Raw genomic sequence first — 18,956 nt, forward strand, 5'->3', positions numbered from 1 at the left:
CACACGGACATGCTGCACTGCTGAGGTGAGAGATAAAGATTAACATGAACATACATGAGTTCTGTGTCGTTCACTGCGATGTCTTTGGGAAACGTCATAATCTGTATTTGGCACTTTTTTCCTCCCTGGCTCTGTTATGGGCAGCAGGGGGTCCATTGAGCGACCTGTGTAGGACTCCATCTGACTGATGGGGGACGAGGTCTGGGATCCGGGCAGGTCTTGGCACTGGAGGGTGAAAGTCACATGAAGTTAGTTGTCCCGTGCTGAAAACGACAGTGATGTCTTTCACAAAAATGCTGAATTTTTGGACTACAAACAACTAAGTGATTGAAACTATTTAACAGAGCCAAGAGTCCAGCAGGAGTCAAACCCATCAAACGTCTGTTTATCCCTCCTCACCACACACATCCGTTCAAAGTGAATTAAAAGCGAAATTGTGAGCTTAAGAAAGTTGCTGGTGTAATGATATTTGTGTTTGAGCCTGCATGTTCTCACTCTGATCTGAGACAAACGAGGAGGTTTGACTGGAGGTTCCTCATAGGGTCTCTCTGCTAAGGAAGCAATGATGCGTTTCCTGTGACCAAGTAGGGTGATCTTTAGCACCTGGGCAGGGGGGAGAGAGGGAAATATATAGAACACAAGAGATGAAAAGTTAGCCAAAAAGACACTGCTACTGAACCTATCATAACATTTTCCCATAAATATTCAAGCTTCTAATCCTAAAGGAAACTCTAAATATCTTACTGTTTAAAGATCTCCGAGTTGTCACTAGGTGCAAATATCCACACAAGTTATGCCTCTAAAAGCGAGGTAACTTTAATAACTGGGAAGAAATTTATTTTCTGACATTTAAATTCTGAATCCCTGACGAGCGCCCCCTGACAGTTTGAATAAAAGATTGAATTTATTTGGAGAAAACAAAATAACCCCATGCTGCAGTCAATCCAGACATTAAAAAAAAAAAAAAAAAAAAATCTATGGATGAAAACACAATAAAGCCTGGAGGGTTATTTCAACGGTGCTCCTGTAAGGAGTCTGTTCGAGTCACTTGGCTGCCCAAAGTGTAGCTACAGTAAACTGTCAAGAGTTGTCTCTTATGCAGAGTTTTCTGTAGGACATTGCGAAATTAATTTCACCCTCTAATACCCCTTACAGTCCTAGTACATCACTGCAACTCACGTTGACAATCTCCAGCTCCCACAGGTTCTTGACACAGTCCAGAGTGCGGTACCCACTGGTCAGGAAGTTGTGTAAGTACTCATGAAGTCCCAGATTCTCCAGCCAAGAGGACAGAGAGCTGCTGCCGTCACAGCCCAGCGCTTTCACCTGTTGGGGGGAAGAAATCATTCACTGATGCAGGTGCTAAGTTTTTAACCCATTTTATCTTGACTATCAAGGAATTCATCCAAACAACTCAGTGCATGTATTGTAATTTCAACAAAGTAACTGACTGAAAGTGAAAATCTGTTACAGCTAAATGAATGTTCAAAAACATAAATACTCATGGGAAAAGGATTGTTTCCTCTGACAGATTTGAGTTATTTGCGTGTACAAACTCGATTTTATTTTCAGGTTGGGGGTAGTTTCAACTCCTTCATTTCGTTTGGGCCAAGTATCCTCTCAATTAATCATCAAGAGCGGAAAGGGTATGGAAAAAATGAAACAAAAATGCTTCTATGCAAAATTAAAGTTCTACACCTTCCCCTTATCTTTTCCCATTTTGGAAATATTGTATATTTTTTTGTTTGGGCCTAAAAGAACAGAAGCTGTTATTTACCATTAATCAGGTGAAATTTAAAGTAAAAGTCACTTTTTGGTGGATCTCTTAATGACAGCAGCAACAGTGACTGATAAATATTAGAAATGCGACACATGGCCCCAGTCAGACCATGTCGGTGAGTAAGGGGTTACAAGCCAAAGGAGCTAATGGTTTCATCTTTTAATGATGCATAAAATTTTATGAGCATGCAATATATCTTTTATTCTGGATCTTGATTTAAAAGTAACCCGTGACTATATTACTAGATTGTAACTACAAGTGTAAAGTAGCTTGAAATAAAATAGACAAGATGTACTTTGTTATTTTCCCTCTAATGCTCCACTGACGTCCCAGGAAACAAACGACATATGTCATGTCAGGCTGTATTCTGCTGATATAAGCACTAAAGTAGTGATGAATGACTTGTCACCTTGGGCAACGAGCGTGCTGCATACAGAATCTTCTTTCTGTGGCTCGGGTCTGTGATCCCGATCTCTCTTAGGTCCTGGTCCTCCATGACATTGCTCCCCTGTTACAACAGAACACATAAAAACGGCATTGTTTAGGGCTATGTGAATTAAGTTACAAGTTGTGCCTGTGTCTTTAGTCTGCAGTATGTGATCAAGTCCTGTATTTATGTTCAAATAATGTATGAAAATGTAAATATTAACATCAATCAAAGATGGACGAAACCTCAGTGAGAAGAGCCTATTTCTAAAGGTTAAGTATTGATCCCAAGAAATGCAACTGCTGCAGGCAAAAAAAAAAAAAAAAGTCAATTATTCCTGAGTGACGTGTGCAAACTCCTTCCTGGGGTCCATCCAAAGGACTGTAGAATGAGGCCCACATCGATAACATCTTAAGAGATATGTAAGTGTTTGGGGTGGGGGTGGGGGGGAGGTCCATCACCTCTGTGATGGAGTGGCAGGTAATGGATAAAGGAGATCGAGAATCGAGAATCGACAAATAGATACCAGGGGTAGAACACCACTGAAACAATGGAAGGCTGTAGCATTAGGCTGCAGGTTGGGGGGGGGGGGGGGGGGGGGGGGAGGGGTCTAAACACACATTATATAGGTCATTAGCAGTATCCTAAAATCTTAAAATTGCACATTATTTATAATTTATTAAAAAGCATTACTAAATGGATGATGGTGAATGAGCGTGATGCATGTTGTCAGCTGTGGGCCATAAATTCCCGCTGTGTTACTTCTACCAACAGGTCAGCAACTAAATCTCATCAGTTTAAGTATTGTGATGCTATACGGGAGCTGCTGCCTCAGGAGCAAACAGTGACAGATCAGGCTCTGTGCAGCAATAATATGACTCTCAAGTTAATCCAGTGATGCTCACCCCTGTGTACACACACAGAAAGTGTCTCGAGGTTACACCTGACAGCTTATTTCTCAACCAGACGCAGTAGACATGTCGAGGGGAGGTGCAAACCAGTTTGTAACAGTGTTATGCTGCCTGTGGAATCGTTAAGTTGATTGCTCTTTTGCTGAGTAATGCACTCACATAGTTTTACACTGAAAAATCATACAATGGTAGGTGAGTATTTAATTTGAGAGCATTTAGGATGAGTGGGAGTTTGCATCACTGTACTGGGAGAGTAAGAGAGAGTGTAAATAAAGGAAGAAAGGAAAAAAGAATATAACATTTGCTGTTAACTGTCGACATTTCGACATCATGACGCATCTCTTTTGTGTTTCAATACCTTGCACTTAAGTGTCAACTTAAAGCTTGATATCTGTTAGCAGCAACATCCTGATTGAATCCTCAGTTGAAGAAGCAGTAAAGTATTGGGGAGAGCTGGATGGATAATAGCACTTTCACAGTGCATGGATCATTGCATTACTGTCCCACTGGAGATTAAATGATAAATGACTCTGTGGGGGGAAATAGAGCTGCAGCAGACTGGCTCCACTATTCCTTGCTTCCATTTACTGGCTTATTTTCTACCCTTATCGTGGTTGAGAAGACGCATTTTAATGCAGCTGTTTTATTTTGAATTTTTTCCCACAGTGTATTTCTACTCTTGCACCGAAATGTCTTTGTTTATTGAGCTTGGTAGCATCTTTTGGTTTTTGAATGTGCAAGATGGAAAACAAATAATTTTAAAATGCTACCTTCATGAAAATAACATTTAGAGTCTGCCTTAATCCACATTTTGCCACCTGGATTTTAAATGTAAACTCTGAAAGCAGTTTGAAAGGGATTATTCAGATGTTTGAGAGGCAGTTGATAAAATTCAGATTGCCAACCACATTGATATTATATTCACCTCTGCTCCATCATGATAAGTTGTTTATCCCCACACAAAGAGCATTGAAAACACTCAAAGTGTGATGTGAAAGGATTGGTGGTGACAACTCGGTTGGAGAAATCCTAACTTATGTGGTTTTGCTTATTCTTTGCTGTTGGTGGGTCTAAAAGTGAAAATGTATTTGTTTAAGAGAGCTGAAATCACAACATAGGTGAGAATAATGTATTAGAATAGTATAGGCTCGGTGGGTTTGTGTCTGTGCTTGCGTGGCTCATCTGTCTCTGCCTTTCCAGGTCCTCTCATTAAAATGCCGCTGCTCTCTCCCCCTCTCTCCCTGCCAGATCCTGAGAGCAGTCACAGCAGTACCTTTCGTTTAAAACACTCTGAATCCAGGCCAGGAGCTCGAGGCCATGGATCACTTATTCTGACTGTCGAGAGGAAAGCTAACCAGCAGTGCTCCCGTCATACTTTGTCCTCCTAAACAGGCTGTCATAAGACCACAGAAGCCTGTAAGGAGAGACTCAGAGGTAACTGACATTGTGTCCAAAAGTTAACCATGTAATCGATCGAATCCCTGCACAAGTGTTTTTTTTTTTTTTTTTTTTTTAATGGACAGCAATACATCACCATCATTAGCACAACAGAAAAATCTATGAATCCATTCCCTTCTAATGCGCAAACCCATTACTGATTCTCCAATTTGTCTCCAGGCTTTTGTGGCATTGACTTCCAACATAACCACTTTATTTAAGTAATTCCTTTAATGACAGCAGCCAACATTAAGGACAGAAGGAATCACAGCTGAATCGTCAGAGTATGTGTTTCTTTATAACCTTTGCGCAGCTTTCTTAGACCCATTACAAACAAAATCACCTCCACTAAAACTTTAAAGCACATTTGTAGTTCTCTTGATTGCTCTGTGAGTACCAGCTTCAAACTAATTGTATTCGAGACCTGACTGTCTCGAATACAAACTAAATATGAACTCTGATTGCCAGCTCTTGTCCACCGAGCTCCGTCAGAGTTTAGCTGCTTTTGTCTCAACACGCACTACCCGTCAGGACTGGCAGGGACTGGAGAACAGTGTGGTCGCGTAAAAAGCTTGTTTCATCAGGACATTTGCTCCATGAGTCAATAAAAAAAACGCATCTAATTGGTTTCAGAAGAGGCTTGGCTGTGCCTCGGCGCTTGAACACAATACAATCACTGCTGTTATTGATCGGCTTCGAGAGCAAGCCTGCAGGGTCGACAGATCGCAGCAGTCTGACTGGCAGAGTAAACACTGTTTAATTAGGGATCTCACTGCACATGCCATTTTTCAACTGATGTTTTTTTTTTCCCCTCCTACCTATGAGATGGTTTAAAGAAGTCCTTTTTCCAGCCAGTGAGGTAAAACATTTGCTACTCATCTAGTACAGACTTGAATTTAATGATGAAAATGATATGACCATTAAATTAATTAATTTATTTTCTCACCTCTCATGTCTAACATGAGATGTGATGGTCATATAACAGCACTTACGTTTCAGTCATCCACGGCTCTGTGGATGTGGTGCTACAAGTCAACAATTTGGTGACTGTAGCTTGTTTAGTTGTGATTCACTGAAGCAATCTGTTGATTGTCACTGTGGATTTGTTGCAGAACTAATGCTGGCTACTAATAAAATGAGACAACATTATCTGTCTGGTCACACAGTTAACAATTAATTTATCAAGCACAAATTAACAAATAGTCTTTAATGACACAGTGACTCGAGTGGGGTGTCATTCTCATTTCTAGTTGAGACCTAACTGCGATTATTAAAAGGTCAACATTTTCTGTTGGAAGGAGATGTTGTTCAAAGGTTACAGCTCTTTTCAAAATCCTCCAGCAATTTCAAGAAGCCAGGTGGTTTGTGAGCCGTGTTTGAAGATAGAAGTATTGCCAGCTCAGAGAGCACTCGGGGCTGAGGAAGGAGAGTGTGAAAGACTTAAGACAGTAGGGAGATTAAACCCACAGAACAACTTCAGAGGCTTCACTACAGATTTAAACGTGGGTGTTGACACTGGGGTAAGAGCCAATTCTAAGGCTGAGAAGAAAATTCTGATCAGCGCACATATGAGTAAAATGATTCTGTAAAGCTGTTCTCAACAGTAAAACATTTCTTTTTGTGATTGTGCCTCCTGCGACAAGTAAAGCTGAGTGGGACACTCTCAGCTGTCGACCAAAATGTGACTCTTAATTTGAACTAACCAAATCATTATAGTTGGTGCTGAGAGAAAGGAAGCTCATATTTGTCTCCAAAAAGATCAGTCACTCACCTATGGATGCTGTTCACTGTATTAATTTCACTAAACTGAGGGTTGGGTTTAGATTAAAAACAACAACAACAACAAAAAAAACCTCAACCCTTTCATTGTTTTGATTGTTTTTGATTTCATAATGTCACATCCTGCGCAGTCTGTGGGAATACTGGTTTGAAACGTTAGTTCTGACTGGGTCCGCGTTTTGCATTGTGCTTTGTAAATCAAAATGATGCTGTCGACTAGACAGGCGAGACATCACACACTGAATGCTAATTTACACGTAGCAAGATTTGGCCGCTCAAGTTTCCAACAGATCTGTCAGGATGCAAAGTGTGTGATCTGCAATGTATGGCTTCCAGCGGCACTGCTCAAAAAGAAAAGATCCCATTACTGCCAATGTTCAGGGAGCCGAATCGGTCCTTTGTTATGTTCTTGTGTATGTGAAAGTTCATGGTCCAATAACAAAAAATATATTTATATATTTATTTATATTAATATATTTACTTCTTCTGTTTTATTTCTGTACAAGTCTGTTGACTGAGCATGGAATACTCGGCTGGATGAATTGATTGGCTGGCAAGTTTGTTAACTTTGTCCCATAAACCTAAAAAAGGTAAGAACGTAAGATGGAAAACTTTATTTGGGTTATTTATTCGGTCATTTGCTTGGATGTCTGTGTATAAAATTGAGTAAATAAGTAAATTAGTCCAAATTGCATTTCATGATTTGGGGGGTTTTGAATATGTATATACAGTATGTCAGTTTAGTTAAAAAATTCATTTCATTATTCATTAATAAACACATATAAAAATGTCCATAAATGTGATCAAGTCAGATTTGAATGGGATTACATCCTTCAGACATGTTTCTCTACTGATGAAGGATGAGCGAGTTTTCATCCTGAAGTCCTGGTGTGTTATTTTCAACAGGTCAGTTGACCAGCTGGGCCCCTCCCTCTATCTATAGTGGCGTTTCACGCTGTGGTTGCTATAAACTTATTGGCTTGGCAACAGCATTGCATCGCCAGACATCGGCTGCCTCTCTGGCTCACTTACTGGGAGAGTGAACACAGACTGGCTGTGAGTCTGAGACTGTAGGATAAATATCAAGCTGATTCAAAATCAAACTACTTATAATCGGGTTGAATGGGTAAGAGAATCTAGTCAACATCAATGAGTGTTCAGTCTAACGATCCTCTAAGAGAATCAAGTGCAGCATTGAGGAAATGTTTATGAATTTTTACTGCAATTTGATAAGCATTAAATTATGTGCTGGAAGTAACTGCTCCCATCCTGAAACACAAGCCACACTCGTGATAAAGTGGGAGGCGGGTCAGCTAACCGAACATTAGATGAAGCTAATGGGATCATCTAACAGTAAATGGAGTGTGGCATCAATAAGATTAATGCACAAAGACACAAACTGGAATCAGGTGAAGCGTTAAATTTGGAGAGAGCTAAAATAAAGGGCAAGTGAGATGAACGGTAAAAAAAAAGTGAACAAAGAACTGCTAAGAAAGTTTAAGTTCGACCATGTATAATCAAAAAAAAAAAAAAAAAAAAAAAAAAAAAGGAAGGAAAGTCAGGAACTCACCATGTAGTGCAGGTCGTCAAAGCCATTGAGAAGAAGCTTGCTCTCATACTGCGGCAGCCCCACGTGTTCCAGCCAGTCTCCCACGGGCTGGTCCAGGAGCCGGCCTGCAGCACCTGCTGACAAGGGAAAGCGCTTCAGGAGGGAGAAACCTTTGAGCCGGTAGCAACGGCACTCTGAGGACGAGATGTGGCATTGCCACATCATTCTCGGCCAGCAGAGCCGAGCGCACCGGCAACAGGAAGGCGGAGGAGACAGTGTCCTCTGTGGACAGGTTGTCAGCTCCCGCAGAGAGGCGGGGGCCGACCCACCCAAGGTGGACTAAAGTACCCCTGATCTCAGGGGTGAAGGAGATGAGGAGAGGGTATACGAGCTGGTTGACAACCAGCTAATATTAGCAAAATTCTCAGTTATGATCGTCAGCCAGAAACATGCCACGAACACACAATTAACAAGATGCTACCTCACGTCAGGAGGTAACATTTTCTGTCCAAAAATAAAAAGCCTGCTGCTGATTTAATTAAGCTCCAGTTAGGTCATGGAGAGAAAGTCATTGGAGTCAGAGAGAAAAGCAGCAGTTCATAACAGGTTTTCCAGGGAAAGAGATTTTGTGTCAGCTGAAAGGAAAGTTCTTGGAAACTTGTGGAAAGGAGCATGAGACACTTAATCATCAAACAGGTTCATCCCTGATTCACAGGGCCAATGTACTCAGCATATAATCCAAAGGACAAGAATATGCCCAAAAACATGATACGACTCATGAGGAAAATGGCTAGACTAGCAGAAAATACAGAGGCCAATGTGACTGCAGTGAGTGGTGTTGACGGCTGTCAGAGCCGAACCTGCAGAAGGACAGATGATTTCATCAGTACCTGTGAACTTCCTATGGTTGTATTTGACTTGCCTTCCAAAAAAAAAAAAAGCACTCAAGTCTTTTCACATTTAAATTAAATGTAGTTATCCATAATTAAAACTAAATCAAGCAGTTTGCAGAATAAATTATTTTCCTTTATACGGAAAGAGCAACGTCCCCTAAAGCTGCCAACTCATATAAAAAAAACAAAACTGACATTTTAACAACGAAATCTAATGAATGTGTAAAATAAATGTTTTGAAGCTTTGAGTTCCCTTGTTGGTTTTTTCATCCATGAAAATTGCTACAAAATCAGTCCAGTTTCTGAGCACATTTCCATGTCAAGAATCCCATCCTAGTCACTGTGTGAAAAAAAGAAAAAGAAAAAAAAAAAATTCCACTCAAGGACCCAATAAGCTACTTTAAAAAGCACTTTAGTAATTGAACTCCTCTGCTGACAAGAGAGAGCGCTAAACCGTCCTCTCCTCAGTGTTGCCACAGATAGTGAAATGTGCTGAAGTCCAGGAATAAAAGCAAAAAGATCCTGTGGTTATCTCTGGGCTAGAGAATGCACCTTTTAATCCTACAGAAGCCGGGGTGGCGTCCCTCTTTTGTCCTGGTCCTTCTCAATACTGCTGCCTGCAATTCCTCTCTCCTCCCATGCTCCCTCTCTCTCTCGCTTCTCATTGCATGCATTTCCCCACTCCTCCCTTTCTGCCCCCCCCCTTCTCTCTGAAACACTGCAGGTGGCTGCTCTTTTGTCAATGCCAGCTACTGTTTCAGCCACAGTTCTCCCACCCACCTCCCATTAATAACATTTGCTCTTGAGTTTTTGCACCTTCTGTGTTTCGCAGTCCTCCCTTTCTCACACTCACTACAGTTTCCTTCACGCCCTTCCACCCTCTAATATAGAAGTGGCTCAGTCGAGAGGAGAAAAGTAAAAGTGACTACAGGCACGAAGCTAATCAGCTAGTGACAACATAACTCTCCAGTCAGCACTGACAAGGGCTCAATCTAAGAGAGTGGAGCTTTTCCCATGTGTTTCAAACAGAGAGCATCTTCTCCTATTGGTCCCTTCATGACCTGCTGACGGTATTTTCATGGAGCTGGAGCTCAGACAGTTGAGGTTCACATATGCAAGGGGAGTAGATTCTTATCGAGCATGTTCAAACCAGAGAGTTGCAGCCAATGATGGCGTTCTAACTACTTTACTGCAGTGGTCTCAGCTTTCCTCAAGTCTACAACGCGAAATGAGCTCATCCCCTGACATACGTAGTGGTTAATATTTAAACAGCTCACTCCAATGCAGGGCATGAAAAACAAAAAGGCTGGGATAATAAGACATACCGCTTTATGCTGTATGTAGGAATAGCGGATCTGCTGCCTTGCTTAAATATGTTATAATGCAGCTAAGTCAGTGTGTGAGCTGAAAGGGAATGTTGAATAACGTTAAAGTGAAAAGCTAAAGGGAAGCAGATGATCATTGGGGTTACAGCTTCACTCCCTGAGATCGGTCCATCAACCCTGACGACAGACGAGAATAAGAGCAGAGGTACAGAATCCTTAACACAATGACATTATGACACAGAGGATAGAGCTAATACTATGTCTCTTAGGCGCTTTGGTATTAAAAATAAAAGGTGCACTTGGTAACTTTCAGGGCTGGTTTAGAGCCAGCACTTGACCTGACCTGGCCCTCGTAGCTTGAAAGCATTTCTGGTCTTACAGTCATAATACAGCACAGCTGGGAGCCAAAGCCTATAAAAAAAAAAAAAAAAAAAAAAAAAAAAAAACCCACATGGGTTTCCTGTCCCACGGGGCAAGAAAAAGCATTCAAAAGTGGTGTCTAATACTACCAAGGAAAATTTGTAGTGAGCCTCCATTTTTAATCAAATTTGAATAGTTTATTACAAGTGAATAACCTTCAATGGTACAATAATAATGTTAAAAAAAGAGGCTTATAAATTGCATTAAAAATGGGCTAATATTTTCAGGGGTTAACAAAACACCTTCGGAAGGAAATTAGGCTTTTAAAGTTAATTCCTTTAAGGTGTTTAAGGTGACAGTGCTGTACGCTTAAAAAAAGAATTTACTAACATATACAAAAACATTTCATAACACCTTATTTTAAAACCTTTTTTTTGTCTTCCAATGTCAGAAATATTTTTGTGAAATTTTACTCTGTGTATTAAATAACAAAAAAAAACAAAAAAAAAACAGCCTGTTGATTGTTAATGTACCTTCTTCCACATTGCTGATCCTAATTATTCTCATCACCTGTTCTATTAAACAGGCCTCCTTTTCACCTTTGTGTCCAGTTCCCTCTTGTTAACTGAACTGTTTCAAGATGTGCCCTTCATTTGTACCTGTGCGACTTCCCTTGTGGATACAGATAAAAAAAAACAAACAAACAAACGAACAAACTTGCCCAGATGCCCAGATCCCCATGTTTTCATGCATCTCCACATAATGCATGTGTTGCTAGGAGTGCTGTCTCCAAGCACCAATATCGACGTGTATTACACATGCACACGTGCTGACGTACCCATCAGAGAACGCATTCATTCGGCCACTGAAGCTGCAGTGACTCCGTGAGTCAACATTACACCCTGTCACAGCGCCGAAATATGGCTCCTGCCTTTCAACCAGTCTGGGGTGGAGCATGCATGGACTTTGAGAGTGAATATAGAAAGTGACAGTGTTGCTGTCGCACCTGTCAGGCACTGTCACTCCATCCTTTTTGGGGATAAGAGCATGTTTTAGAAACTGGAGAGAAAACCTTTTCTGTGACTTTTTTGGAAATATTTTATCAGAAAGGCAATGGGCTTACCATTGGCTACACAAGTCCTGTCCGCCACTCCAAAAACGTCCAGACAGGTTATCCAGCCCGTGAATATAATAACATGAGGTGAAGTGCTTTCTGGGGATCTAAGTCTATATTTTTCAAGTTCTCATTATCAAACAGTTTGTTTTGCAACAAAGCTGTACGTAATAAGAAGAAAAACTTGGATGATTACAAAGCAAATCCAAACTGGTTTGGTAAAGGTGAAATGACATGGATCAGCAAGTAAGGCAGTTCCTGTGACAATAAGCCCACATGCAACACATACTTCGAGGTTTTGAGGACATGCAGGAGATTAAATACATCCTAGATTTGCCTGCTGAAAACACAGAATTTTTATGTTCAAGTGTAGTTGGCGTACAGAGAGATTCTCAAGAGGTTGATAATGCCACAGTAGTGAAATCTTTCCCCCTGTAACTTTTAGCTTTCATTAATAATTAATGTTTGATAACGAACACTCAGGCGTAGAATTCTGCTCAATAGACAGCTTGAAAAGACAGTAATGCTCATACTCTACCTGGAGTAGCATATTCCTGATCTCTGGAAAAATCAATGCCAGCACCAATCAGCGTCATGATCTTCTCAATCTGAGGAGAAGAACAGAGGAGAAAGAGATGAGAAGCTCAGATACATCACAGTTTAAGCTCCACCTCTCGCCAGCAAAAAACCCAAACAAACAAACAAACAAACAAAAAAAGAAATGCACTAAACCATCCCCATGCCTTAACCGATGAACCACTAAATGCTACAGTCACCTACAAAGGCAAATGAAATGTTAAGGATACCCTCTACAAGAAAAAGAAAATTGTCACAGTGGTTTTATGAAGACACGTAAACAAAGGTTTTGAAGGGCATCCTAAGCCGCTGCACCATGCTTGAATTACTTTATATCTCATTTATGGCCACAGCATTAGAGTCATTTCCATTGTCTCGTATTGGACGAGTTACTGGCAGTGGGCTACAGGCAGCAGTGTCTCTCATCTAATGCCTGCAGCCAAAACAATAGTGATTTATACAGACAAGCTTGTCTCACAATCTGGCATAAATGATCACAGAGCACTAGTTTCATCAGGGCAATCATAGAAAGCTGAGACAGAAGTGTTACAGTCTAAAAAAAAGGGGAAAAAAACTAAGAAAGAGAAATAATGTCAGGTTAAACAGTCCATTTCATGATGTTTGCTCCAATAACACTAGTAACAGTTGTTTCAAGGCAACTGAGGCTCAGAAGAAGAAACCAAAGAAAATGAGATGCCCAGACCCCCATGTTTTCATGCATCTCCACGGAATGCATGTGTTGCTAGCAGTGCCATCTCCAAGCACCAATATCGATGCGTAATGCACATGCACACATGCTGACGTACCCATCAGAGGAACGCATTCATTCGGCCACTGAAGCTGCAGTGACTCCGTGAGTCAACATTACACCCCGTCACAGCACCGAAATATGGCTCCTGCCTTTCAACCAGTCTGGGGTGGAGCATGCATGGACTTTGAGAGTGAATATAGAAAGTGACAGTGTTGCTGTCACACCTGTCAGGCACTGTCACTCCATCCCTTTTTGGGGATAAGAGCATGTTTTAGAAACTTGAGAGAAAACCTTTTCTGTGACTTTTTTGGAAATATTTTATCAGAAAGGCAATGGGCTTACCACTGGCTACACAAGTCCTGTCCGCCACTCCAAAAACGTCCAGACAGGTTATTCAGCCCGTGAATATAATAACATGAGGTGAAGTGCTTTCTGGGGATCTAAGTCTATATTTGTCAAGTTCTCATCATCAAACAGTTTGTTTTGCCACAAAACTGTACTTAATAAGAAGAAAAATATCTGCCAGGGGAGCAAAAAGAGAACTCTAACTATGAGGATCTGTATCAGTTTCAATGTGGTGCTGTCAGAATGGATAGATAATAGTATTTAGAAGCTTCTTGAAATGAATAATCACTGAGATTGTCATTCCAAAAGGGTTCATTAAGCTTTGAAAGAATACCATCCAGCACTACAAAGAATGCTGCAGAAGAGGACAGATCCAAACCCCCAAAAGGCCCAGGAGATATTTTATATGAAGATAGACATCTTACTCTGTCTCTGGAATTTGATCTCCGTTGTTTTGGGGAAGGAGAAGTCGTCTGAGTCTGCTGAGAGAGAATCCATGATTTTGTTTTGTCTTTTTTTTTCCCCCCTACCTACTGAACCTACACTGTTATCCTCTGTCAGGGCTGTGTTTCATCCATAGACCCTCTACACAATTGAATGGGAAGGCATTCAACTAAATGTAAACGGCTCATGTCTAGTGTGTAAGCGTTAACTGTTTGCAGTGATGCGTGTTGAAGAATTGGAAATGGAATGAAGACATCACAGGCATCACAGACTCCGAGCTGCAGTGTACAATACATTACTTTTTACACTTGGTTCTGATATATTTATATTCACACCTAGTTTGTGTTTAGGAAAAGGATGAAGGTAGAGTAGTGAGGCCCGGGCATGGGGCGGATCGTTTTGTTTTAGTTGTCCATCTGCTCAGTGTTAAGTCTGTTGATCAGAATCCTGCATAATAAGCAGATGGTAGATTTGTCACACACACTTACCAAATAACCTCCATCTATCAGTAACAAATGCTCACTCCATCAGTCATTAAACTGCAATCTTGTCATTGAACTGGCAGTCTTCGTCCGACCTGTGCAGACGCCCAGATGATTCAGCAAAAAATGGGTTGCTACTGTTTGCTGTGCAGTCCTAAGACATTGACAGCTCTGCCTTTTTTCACCTTCCCATGTGAAATAAAGGAAGAATAGCTCTGTATTTTACAACCATTAGAAAAATGGAAGACACTTGACTATCTGCCCCTAAAATATAAGGATACAGCCTGAGAGGGGTTGGCTCAGATCAGAGCAAAGACCAGAGACGTGTGAAACTGCTATATTATAGGTTATACTAACCTATAATACTATAAATGTATTGCATGCTATGTTTGTTTAATCTGCAGCAAATCCAAAGTATGAAAACAATACATTAATTTAACATATAGCAGACTATTTCTGGAGTCAGAGTAGTGGTCCTCTGTAAAAAGCACCCTGATAATTTAACTCTTTTGTGTTTCTTCTCAAAAAAATAAAACAAAACAAAAACATAAGTTTGTCCAAAGACTTGAAATTTTTGGACAAATCCAGGCTAACAGTTTATTCCAGTTAGGAATAGGAACGGTATGTCCATGTCTGTAATAGTCAAAACTATGCTGCATTTAGAATAGGATAAATTGGTAGGCCTCAGCACGACCAAGCCATTCAGAAAGCTGCTGATGAACTACATGAAATGCATGTAATCACACTCACTCACGGAGTTGCTGTAACTCCTGTGGTAATGATCTTGTCTCAAAGTAACCTAAATCTGTACTTGAGGGAAGATAATATCCTGTCCTGCATCCACCCTCAGGAGCCCGCTGAGCAGAAGGGGACCAAATTGCTCTTCTTTGGCTCTCAGGAGACAAGGCATGCCAACATGCTACTTAAAGATTGAATTGGAGGTTGGGCCATTGTGTCCTCTGCTTTTCTGCATCGGGAAAAAGCTGAGGGTGCCTTTCCAATGACTTGAGAGTGTAGTAAAGAAATAAATAATTGCATTTAAAGCATGCTCACACTGCACGTGTAAAAAGGATACCAAGTTTGGTCATTTGAACACAATGCAAATGTATGCATTGATGCAGAAGCAAAAAAAGGCACATAACTATATTCTCGTATATTGGCTATACTTGTTCAGTAGAACGAAAAAAAGGATACTAGCTGGTCCAGTGAGATTCAGGAAAGGCAGGTGTGATATTGTGTTGGAGCTGGGTAAATATATTCTTATCAGCAGACACGGCCCGGTGACTTCCTCAAGGTAAAACACGTCCACAACAAGACGAAGCCTCTGAAATTCATGGTCGAGGACTAAGAAGCTTGTTGCCGTGAGGATTAATGGAAGGGAGAGGGAGGAATATGTTTTTGCACTGCAGCATCAAAATCAATACAAGGACCTGAAATGGAGAGGTGACCATTGTGAGGGGGGTGGGGGCTCGCTATGAACAAGGGGATACAATGAAGGGTGTCAGAAGTCAGCAGCAGGGTGGAGGTCAACAGCTGAAGAGCTGGCTGTGATGAGAGATGGTGGGAGAGAGTGGGATAAAAGACACTCAGACCAATTCATCATGCATCTCACAGCAGGCCTGCTGCACCAGCACATCTAAGGAGAATAACTCTGCTGCTCCTTTACTGGGGTTTGAAAGCATAGACAATTTTTTTTCCCCTTTAACAGCCTTGAGAATGTGCAATTGAGGCTCAGAGAGGGTAGTGGAGGAGCTAAAGCATGCCTGGCAGAGTCTGTGTAGGGTGAGACAAAGGGCTGCTGCACAGAGTGTGCCCTGACCACCAGTTTCAAATTGGCAAGCTGGCATCAAAACAATGGTTGGAATTGAAACTATGGACTAGTGAATGGCATCATGGTGAACACAAACACACCCCCATCTAAAAGGGGGTGCCAACACCTCAATGCCACCGTGGGACAAAGCACTGTCAGCAGTCCCATCAACATCCTCTAGAAATAGCTCAATGTCATGCTGCTCTTTTAGGGAAAGTGTAGCTTCCAAGCAACTCAGAAACTTTGTCAGCTCATCCCTGAAGCATTTAGCATTTACAACATATCACCTGATAATGTGAAATGAGCTAAAATCTTTTGTACAACTTAGAATAAAAATGGCTAGAGGGACACTTGAGTAGTGGCTGCTTGTCTGAGCCCCCTGTGGCTGAACTGTGTTCTCCCCTGGTGGGGATTAGAGAATAGACTTCCCCTGTTGGCTGCACCATACCCATACCCACACCCACACACCCACACACACCCACAGTAAAATTTGATCTGAGCAAGTCAAATACTTCTCTGTATAAAAAATTCCAAGACAATTTTTTTCCTCACAGAAAATAAAAGCTTCCCCAAATTCAGAATGAGTATTGAGCAGGCCAACACAAGGAGGCACAGAAGTAACAAATAAATGCCACAGAGGTTTAACTTTTTAACTTAGTCAAAAATAGAAAGACAACGTGAGGAAGAGGCTCAGAAAGTACAAAGACGCCCCCCGACCCCCAATCCAATTCTTCCACAACAGTTATACATACTTTCACAGAAACAGAATATACAAGGAAATGCTAGAAAGCATCAATTCTTTTCTCATTCAGTTGATTCATGGCATGTAGACAAGATTAATGAACCTGCCTGGAAGGTAATCAATACTCACAAAAGCAGGTTTCATTGTGACAACTGGATCTGTGGAATGCGGATCAAAAATTTAGCAAAAAGTGAGGTGCGTCTGTGGATGGCGATCCTCTTCCTCTCCCTCCATCTACAGACCTACGTGTGCCTTTTCCTCCTCCCATCTGGGAAGCTCAGTTTGCTGCCCTGCACAATGTGCCCCCTGGATTGTCATCTTCAGTCTGATCCCAAGGACCAAGACCAACTTGCATTAGAATGTGCTTTACACATCAGCACACACCCAACAAAACACACATGCACACACACTCAGAGCTCCTTAAATGGAGAAATGCATAGGCCAAGACCTCATGCAAGTCAAATCTCCCTGTCTTGAAACCAGAGGCAGCGCATCCAAGGGTGTGTATAGCTCATGTGAAGGGGGGTGGGGATGATCTAGGAAGGAAAGGGAAGGGGGTGTGAGAAATGGAATATTTAGTAAACCAGATTAAAAGAAGAAAATTGTGTGTTTTGCTTTGTTTTGTTTTTTAAGGGGTGTGTGCATTAGTAGGTGGGTGGATGGTAATGTCCTGGGACCCCTCAGCCAAATGCTGGCACACAGCTCAGTAGAGGGGTCCAGAGCAGTCATTGCGACCAACAAGATGACTGCCAAAGAGAGAAATGACTGGATGGAGCAGGATGATCCGGATAGAAGTCAATGAGAGCGAGTAGAGGAGTCAGACGTCAACTTTCAGGGGACACTCCCTATATCATTAAAGAGAGTGCAGGCTGGGCTGCACCCAATCAAACTTTAACTACGTTTCCCCGCACACTTCTCTCACTTGCTATGTGCTTTACGACAGCACTGTGAATATTCGACCTCAAGCATATGCAAGTTTATTTTTGGGCAGAACAGGATGAAGGGTTGCACATTTCTTCTCACTTGAACAGTGACAGTTCTGCACTGAAACACCATACATTAACATTTAACAGAGCTCCGAATTCAGACAGAAGAAATTACCTTGTCAAAAATGCCAACATTCATTTGGCTAGGATGACTTCAACCATAGCAACTGGTTTCTTCATACATTTTTATTGTTATTATTATTATTATTATTATTATTATTATTATTATTATTATTATTAAAGCACTGCTGGCTTGTTTCTATACTGCAGCTTATGACTGTATATCATATTTATTTTAGTTGTATTTCAGTGTGAGCTCTGTTAGTTTAGCTCTCAGGTAGGTTCATGCACAAGGGCAGTCTACAGTATACACATTGTGTAAGGCAGCATGTCAAGAACTTGGACAACATTCTCAAGTGGCATTTTCAAGGCCAACTGCATTGTTATTATAATTAGAAAACAGTATTATTTGCGGCCAACAGGAGAGTCTGGAGATTAAATTAAAATGTACTTCCATGTGATGAATGAAGAATTAAAAATGAACTGCAGTGCTTTCAGCAAGCAGCCTGCATTTTAGACACACCTTTGGTTTTGTGATCTTCTGACACCTGACCAGTTTGCCCACGAACACACACTTGTATGATGCACATGGTAAATGATGCAATTTCCCTAAGTGCCTCCTTTTCCATGACAAGATCTCCTCTACTGAGGCCAACACCTGCTCTCCTGGGCATGTTTGGGCAAGAAGGCAATGATAGAGTGTCTCCTCTTCTACTGCCATTTTATCCTTTCACAACCAGATCAATTCTCATCCCCGGCCCTTGAGCTCATCTATGCTGAAGCAACGAAGAGAAAACAACAGAAGAGCTCTAGGCTTCTTTCTGGCTGCTGAAGCCAACTGGGAAGAGCAGCCATCTCCAATAACTATGTAATGTCATGGCTGCCTTAATCCCGTCACACTCTCAGGTTACATCCCTCAGGTGCTGTCTGAGGAGGTGAGGTGTTCGGCAAACTGGATAATTAGACCGCATGATGCCCTGCCTCTGACCAGAGGGTTGAAAAGGGGAATCAAAAGACCGAAGTACACAAGAACACAGTGTTTCATTGTTTTGACTTAACTTATTCACTGGACGATGATGTCTTAACTTGTCTCTGAGTCATCATAAGTGAACACCTTAGTTAGTGATTAATATTTGAATAAGAACACACTTTTGACCAGAATGTGGTACTTGTGATAGAGCTTAA

The 18,956-nt window shown here is 41.3% G+C and overlaps 1 protein-coding gene across 9 annotated transcripts in view; it reads right to left on the reverse strand.

Annotated features, from left to right (window-relative positions):
• anks1aa (ankyrin repeat and sterile alpha motif domain containing 1Aa) overlaps nt 1-18,956 on the reverse strand; it is a 56,276-nt gene that overhangs the window by 7,144 nt on the left and 30,176 nt on the right. For 3 of the 9 annotated variants that reach the window (XM_029507121.1, XM_029507117.1, XM_029507124.1), the window contains 7 exons: nt 13,673-13,729; nt 12,114-12,183; nt 7,905-8,020; nt 2,190-2,288; nt 1,180-1,326; nt 496-603; nt 55-225 (listed from right to left, as the gene is read on the reverse strand). In XM_029507121.1, the coding sequence (XP_029362981.1) occupies nt 55-225; nt 496-603; nt 1,180-1,326; nt 2,190-2,288; nt 7,905-8,020; nt 12,114-12,183; nt 13,673-13,729 (768 nt within the window). Of the gene's footprint in view, nt 1-54; nt 226-495; nt 604-1,164; nt 1,327-2,189; nt 2,289-7,904; nt 8,109-12,113; nt 12,184-13,672; nt 13,730-18,956 lie in introns of those variants that run through there. The other 6 variants (XM_029507119.1, XM_029507120.1, XM_029507118.1 and 3 more) reach the window with 6 other exon arrangements.

Source organism: Echeneis naucrates, chromosome 7, assembly GCF_900963305.1.
Source record: "Echeneis naucrates chromosome 7, fEcheNa1.1, whole genome shotgun sequence".
NCBI classification, from domain to species: Eukaryota; Metazoa; Chordata; class Actinopteri; order Carangiformes; family Echeneidae; genus Echeneis; species Echeneis naucrates.